The sequence below is a fragment of the Calonectris borealis genome, chromosome W (genome assembly GCF_964195595.1).
Source record: "Calonectris borealis chromosome W, bCalBor7.hap1.2, whole genome shotgun sequence".
Lineage (NCBI taxonomy): Eukaryota > Metazoa > Chordata > Aves > Procellariiformes > Procellariidae > Calonectris > Calonectris borealis.
In genome coordinates this window covers 38,032,388-38,040,195 of record NC_134351.1, presented here as the reverse complement: position 1 = coordinate 38,040,195, position 7,808 = coordinate 38,032,388, and the positions used below count along the sequence as shown (strand labels likewise).

The 7,808-nt window shown below is 38.2% G+C and overlaps 1 protein-coding gene across 1 annotated transcript in view; it reads left to right on the top strand.

The window, feature by feature from the left end:
- Positions 1 to 290: 290 nt before the first annotated feature.
- LOC142075035 (myotubularin-related protein 12-like) overlaps positions 291 to 7,808 on the top strand; it is a 29,502-nt gene continuing 21,984 nt past the window's right edge. Inside the window, 4 exon segments of the mRNA XM_075136032.1 lie at positions 291 to 316; positions 1,382 to 1,457; positions 3,184 to 3,290; positions 5,497 to 5,621. Coding sequence (XP_074992133.1) covers positions 291 to 316; positions 1,382 to 1,457; positions 3,184 to 3,290; positions 5,497 to 5,621 — 334 coding nt within the window.

The window sequence follows — 7,808 nt, the reverse complement described above, 5'->3', positions numbered from 1 at the left end:
TTTTTAACTCTGAATTCATGGAATGATAAAAGTGAAGGGAGCCCCAAATCACTTTAAGTTTGGCAAAACAGTAGATAAGAGAACTGGGTTGTGTGTATTCATTTTGCCCAGTGATAAATCTGTCTGTCATATTGGAATATTCTTGTGATACTTGTTCTTTTAAGAGACTCTATTTCCTGCCAGGTTCCCATAGCAAGGAAACTTGTCATAAAAGGGCTTGGATTACATCAGGTTACTGTATTTCCTGTTTACTGCAATGATTCTAGTTTGAAAAGTGTCCCTCAATAGGAATGCATGCTTTGAAGCTATTTGAAAAGTAAAAACTTTATCTACATTTCAAGCATGGCTGAGACTTAAATCAAACTGGATCTGCAGTTTATAAACTATGCCTGTGTAATCTGCTGTCCTGGTTTCGGCTGGGATAGGGTTAAATTTCTTCCTAGTGCTGTGTTTTGGATTTAGTATGAGGAGAATGTTGATAACACACTGATGTTTTCAGTTGTTGCTAAGTGCCCTCCTAGTCCAAGGACAGCTCCCGTGCCTACTGACTGAGCTAGGTACACAAGATGGGAGGGAACATAATCAGGACAGCCAGCCCAGCTGGCTAATGGGGTATTCCATACCATGTGACGTCATGCTCAGTATATGAAGGGTAGGCGTGATCCAGGAAGTACCGATCGCTACTTGGTTATCGGTCAGCGCGGGTGGTGAGCAATTGCATTGTGCATCAATCATTTTGTATATTCTATCATTATCATTATTATTTTCCCTTTTTCTGTTCTATTAAACTGTCTTTATCTCAACCCACGAGTTTTTCTCACTCTTACCCTTCCAATTCTCTCCCCGTCCTGCTGGGGAGGTGGGGGGAGTGAGTGAGCGGCTGCGTGGTATTTGGCTGCCTGCCAGGTTAAACCACGACACTGATACTGGAAATTCATGATATATTAAATGACATCTTTGAATTGTGATGTGAACTGCTTACAAGGCATGGAAACAGAACTAGTTATCTAATAGTACAAGGGTATCTTTGAAACAACAAAGAGTGAGAGAAGCTAGGCGATCTTAACAGTCAGTCTTGGATGTTACAATTAAATGTAGAACTTAATTGCAGCCTTGGAAAGGCAGGGGAATGTTGCAGTGAAAATAATGAACAGCTCAAGATTGGAAGAAAATACCTCATCCAGCTGAAAATAAAGGGTATGGTGTTGAGGACAATATAATTATCTAGTAGGAAAGATTATTGTAGCTATAAGAGTGAATATATAATTAGCATGTGGGCTAGAACACTCACCATCATTAAAAGGAGCTTGGAGCTTGTTCTTTGTTTGGTATTTAAGTGCAAGAAACTCTTTTTTTGTTTTGTTTTGTTTTGTTTTCTTAGGCTGCCTTTGTATTTTGTTGTTCCCATATGCATTTCTGAGGAGAGTATCTTGAAGTATGAAGGCAGAGGCATTCCTGTAAGTATATATATGCACATGGCTGAGGGTAAGAAGTCTTATTGCGAAGACAAAATTTCAACTAGCATTTCAGATGTTATTGCATATTATTTTCAGAACTTGTTTTTAACGGCTCACACGTATACCCAGTCATCTATAGAAGGGGAAATAGATGTTGGTAGGAGAGGTGCTCAAAGTATTCTGTATTCCCCTAAACAGTGTAAAGCAAAATAAATATATATGGTTCACAGCCCCCGCTTACTTATATCAGATGTCTAATGTCCTATAGTCTACATATACTACTAGTCTGTCTATCAATCAGCCTGTTTTTCATGACACTGAGTACTGACTGGCATCTAGCTGGGGCAGGATATAGGGCTTGAAATGCTGTTTGGATATTGAGGTGAAGACCATGCATGTGCAGATATAGTTGAATATCTCCAGTTACCTAGCTTGGGTACTGGTAAGTAGTATGTCTGTGATGATGCAGCATTTTTACAAAGCCAAGTAGCCTGACTGAAAAACTAGTTCTACCAGTCTCAACAGAAAATTAAGTTAAATATACTGTTTTGCTTCCTGTAGCAAGCTGGCTTTGGCTTTCTACCTTGTACCAGAGTTTAAGAACCTGTAAGACAGAGTAGAAACAAGGAACAAAGTAACCTCACTTATGAGATCTTACCTTAGTTGCTGTGTGTCCATCAAATTTGCCAAGGAAAAACATGTTCACTTCGTGCTCTTAAATTAATCAATCTATGGAGAAGATAGTGCTGTACTGTCCTGCCTAATCTGTCCTTTCAGATAGTGAAGTTCAAAACAGTTTGGTTCACTTGTTCTCAGATAGACAACAAGACAAATTACAGTGGCTGTTACACAGAAACAGAAGTGTTTGGATTTTTTGGGTTTTTTTGTTTTTTTTTTATTGCATCTTGCATTGTTCAGAGGCCTTGTAGAACTCTTCTAATTATTTCCAAATCCTTTTTGGGAAGCTAGTGTCAAAATAGCTTGGCCATATTAAATCTGTTTGAGATGGCAGTGAAAGGACAATATAGTCAGTTTTTCCACCCTTGATGATTGTGAGGTTTCTGCGGGTTTAAAGATCAGCTTGAGAGCTTCAAGCAGTAGGTGTGACTCAAGAAATTGTGTAAGGGAAGTAAGAAGCTTTGAGGACTGACTTGCTACAAGGAATACCTGCAACTACGCAACCTGATTTATTTATGGAGTTCTTTTTTTAATATCTTATTTCATATGCCTAGATGATCCTTTACGCATAGCTCATGTGGAAAGGCATGACTGTATCTATTGTGAGTTATCTCAAGGCTGAACTATAAGAAAAACACTGCTATATCTGTGTGGAGAAACTGATGGCTAATATATGAGTGAGTTACAAGAGCCATTTTGCTGTGGCATATCTTCCAACATAATTTGGCCATAGACATTTTGATCAATTTTTTTTCACCTATGAGCACAGTTGAGAAAGTAATGTTGTGATTATAATCTGACATTTTATGTTTCACCGTGCCTGTATAAAGCTTAACTTAAAACTTGCAAGTGATAACACAGTGTACTGAGGCATGTAGTTTTAGTGCAGATGTAGAAGTTTGCTTCTACTGATGGCTTTGCTGAATACACCAAAAATTCAATAAAGCACAGCACAGAGAAATTTCTTGTAGTCACTCAGTCACTTAAGCAAATACTTCGTATGGAACAGTTTACCAACTTTTATCACCTGGTAAATGTCTTTCTGCAGATTTGGTGTTGGTCTTGCCATAATGGTGCTGTTCTTCTCAAAATGTCTGCATTTCCGAAAGAACAGGATGACAGCACTTCACAAATGCAAAAAGCCTTCTTGGATAGGTCAGTAATAGCTATTCTGTCCACAACACTTTGCTTGGTATGGACCTTGCTTCTCTTTTTCCATATACGGTGTATCTTTAAGCTTGCATGCATCAGGAAACAAGTTCTAGATCTAAAAGTAGTTTTCTGTAGTGGAATGGGTTTAAGCCCTTGGCCTAATAGCATCATTGGCCAATTGTGCAGGACTATAACATCACTGAAGGCTTATTTGCGGAAATATATATATATTTGATATCTCTGTACAAACTGTGGCATATTATTAAGTAAAGCAGCACCAAACCCTGTAGGTCTTAAGTACAGTTAAAGTATCGTTAACTGATGGGCTCAATTGTGTTTGCACGTAGGTGAAGTCCAGACTCTTCATCTCTAAACATGAATTTGCAAGCTGAGTTTTAAATCTTGGTAGTCTGCTGTCTTCTCAGAACTAGATTTGTGTTCTTCAATAACTTCAGATAAAGTGACCTAAAATGGCTCAGACAGTCTAGCAGTTCACTACTGCCACTTTCAGATGCAATGGCAGACAGCACTTTGTTTCAGCTGAGTTAGTGAGCTGAATTAGCTCAGCAGTCTGGAAAATGCCAAAGTTAACATAAGGGGAAGAGCTCAGCTGCTTGGCAGGGAGTTAAGGCAAAATGACTTGTTGCCTTTTTTTTTTCTTCCCCCTGGCTTTTTAACCAATTGGGTGTCCTGGAGAGAACTTCTCTCTTAGCAGCAAGCTATTAGATCAGGCCAGTATGTACAGTTTATACTGCTTCACAGTTAGCTCCTTGTTCCTCATAGATGGAGAGCCTGTTAATCGCACAGAGCTAACAGGTGATAACTTGATTAGGCTCTTAAAAACCTCTTTTTTTTTTTTTAATGAATTATACTTGCATGGGAAAGGCTTTTGACCCTTCCTGCAGATTCTCTAATGTTTCCCCCTGAAATGTGGAAGTTTACATGATTTGTAGCTCTTAATGCTATTTCATAATGTGAAAGTAAGTAAAACTAGCAGTAAGTTGTAACAAGGTATCAACTGATATTCTGATCCCTTGTCTGTGGCCATCTGAACTTGCAGTATTGGTGGTTTTCTTTGCTATGGAGTACTGGTGGTTAACCACTAATATTTAAAAATATAGCTACAAATTGTCTGTAAGGGTGTGTTAACGTGCCATTGTAATAGTAGTCTGAACTCAACCACACAGCAGATGTTTACAATTAACAGCTTCTTTTATTGAAAAGGCTTGTTTAGAGCCAGATCTCCTAGCACAAACTGTTTACTTCAATTTGGAAGAAGTATCGTAATCAACAAATGATTGCTTTCCCTCAATTCTCTTATCTGACACATCCTTCAGTTGGTCTAGTGATCTGCATTTCTGCTGTGGACTCCTGTAGTTCTCACTTAAAGCAGGCTTCTGTGCTACAACATACAGGAAACAAAATACTTAGTCATGTACTGGGCAAGTGCCTGCAAGGTTTCACTTCTGAAGTATGAGCTAGAACAGCTTTTCCCAAATCTTGACAATAAAAAGCCAACATGACAGAAGAGGTATTTACTAAGCTGATGTTCATCTGAGCTCTGGAGCCTGAATGAGGGGGGACATTCTGGGTCCAAACCAAAGCTTCATCTGGCCTGGTATTTTTTTTTTCTCCCCTCCTAGGGAAAAAATTAGCAGATATTTAGAGAAGTATAAGGCAGGTATACTGTCGTCTTTGAGTCCAAATTGTTTCTTTTTTCTTTTACTCACGTGTTTCATGAGCAAACCCGGTAGTTAGGTATCAGAATGTAATTCAGTTGGTAAAAGTCAAGAAAAATGATAAGTGTCTGCTGGGAGGTTTGGGTGTTTCTACCCATCTCCTCTTTCTGGGTTCATTTCTAAATAGCTTGCTAGTAAAGTAATTTTGGTGTGTCTAGTGAAGACAATACTTACTAAAGAAGCAGTAGTAAAAATCAAGTAATGCTTGTAATATAACTGCACAAATATGCATGAATATAACTTTATCGGTATAACAGTTAAGAGCAGCAAAACTTGTCATAAGCTTGTAGGCAAGCTTCCGGCCAGTATTTCAAAAAGCACGGAGGTCATTAACTTTCCAGGGTATATATCTTTTGGTCTTATAGCTGTTTTCCAAACCATGCCTATTAACTTTGTCTTCAGAGATAATAGTTGGTGCATTATTTGACTTGTGAAGCAGAAGGCTTTAATCTCTTGATGATTTGATTTAGAATCTATAAGACAATTAGCAAACCTCCCTATGAACTCCTGAAGACGGATGACTTGTCAAGCAGCCTTCTATCTCTGCAAGATATCCAGACTGCATACAAAAGATTTAAATAGCTGTTTTTGATAGGTAAGTCAAACTTTAAAGTAGTCTTTCATCTCTAAAGTGACTGAGATGCAAAGCATAACAATGCTGTTTTGTCTCATGAATGCAGTCCTTGTCTTGATTGGTGTCTTGCTTTTGACTGTGGTTAAAAGCAGATTTTTAAATATGTAACTGAAGACTGTGCTTATGACTGGCATGTTAATGGAGATTTGTAGTTCTTAGACATACTACCTCTTGCTAAGCAATCACAGTATCTGAAAATGACTTTTAAAGAGAGTGACTATGATTGGAGTTTAAATGTTAGCTGGAATACATTAACTGGATTGAAACTTATGTGAGAGATTTTTTCAATCTTCTCTTGTCCATTGAAATTGAACATTGTTTTTTAAGCCTTTGGGCTATGTCAAGAGTTGAGACTAAATGCTAATTAATTTTTGCCCTAGCTTTTGTTACAAACTTGTCATCTCAAAACATGAAGCGTGAGCTTGCTTAAAATTCTGTCACTCTGGCTGTAGAGCTAAACATAACTACTGTAAATACCAAGTCCACTTAAAAGGAATAAAAATGGGAGCCATGTGAAAGTATAATCTAGGCTTTCAAGCTCTTTTCTGGGAATCCTTAACTATTTTGCTGTAATGAAACAGTACTTTGACCTCACCTCTTGGCAGAAAAAAGGCTCCACACCACCTTGCAACTGTGCAATGTGCCATTGGGCCATTTTGGACAGTGGGTCTTCTACAAGATAATGAGGGTAAAGGTTGCAATAACCTCTGGTGGCATGCTGAACACTGGGGCGGTTCACCTACGGCTATTGACATTGGACATAACAGAACTGATAATCACTGAGGAACTGTATATTTGCAGTGTAGCCTACAGACAGTATCTAAGTCATATTAGTTTTATACTTGGAATTTAGCTGGTAAGTTGATATTGATTGCAAATTAGTATGAATGGCTTCTGGTAAATATGCAGTAAAGATTTCGGTGACACTCTGAAGAGAAGTCTAGGATGTATGAAGTATTTGGCAGTTTAACATTGAGGATTTTTTTTCTAGAATACACTGTCAAATCCACAGTGAATCTTTCATACTACTTAGGAATTAAAAATAATTACCTGTATTTTCATGTAGATTCTGGTAACTTACCCTCCTATAGGAAAAAGGTCAAAGCTTGAATTTAAGTCATTTAACATCTCTCAGGAAATATTGTGTATTTCAATGGAGTAATTGTATTACTGTCTGTCATTACTTGAAACAAAAGGGAATATGTTAAAACTGCATTCCAGTAAGTGTTTTTGTCTTACAGCGTTTTAAATAATCTGTGTTAGTAGACTATAGCTCACTGAATATAGCACTATGCACTAGCAGTCTGAGAAAACCATTCGGGTAACTTCTTGCAGAAGTATTGAGATCTTACAGGAATTGACTACCTTACAACTATTTTTCAAAGTCTGAACACATAAACCATTATTTTTTGTTCTATACATGCCTAGATATTTTGATTTGAGTAACTTTGAGTGTAACTTAAATTTCCTGAATACATGGCCAAACTGAAAAGAAGTTTCAGTTATAAAAATCCTCATTAAGAAAAGCAGAAACCACAACAGTAGGTACCTGCTTGAAAGAGGATTTTGATAGGGAAAGCATGGATCCTCTTAAATTGTTCCTCTTTCTTGAAACGTTACAAAGGCAGATGCTGGTTTTGCTAGTGTCCTGGTTTTGGCTGGGATAGAGTTAAATTTCTTCCTAGTGCTGTGTTTTGGATTTAGTATGAGAAGAATGTTGATAACACACTGATGTTTTCAGTTGTTGCTAAGTACCCTGCTAGTCCAAGGACAGCTCCCATGCTCTGCCAGGTGCACAAGATGGGAGGGAACATAATCAGGACAGCCAGCCCAGCTGGCCAACGGGGTATTCCATACCATGTGACATCATGCGCAGTATATGAATGGTAGGTGTGATCCAGGAAGTAGCGATCGCTACTTGGTTATCGGTCAGCACGGGTGGTGAGCAATTGCATTGTGCATCACTCATTTTGTATATTCTATCATTATCATTATTATTTTCCCTTTTTCTGTTCTATTAAACTGTCTTTATCTCAACCCACGAGTTTTTCTCACTCTTACCCTTCCGATTCTCTTCCCATCCCATTGTGGTGGGGGGGAAAGTGAGCGAGCGGCTGCGTGGTATTTGGCTGCCTGCCAGTTTAAACC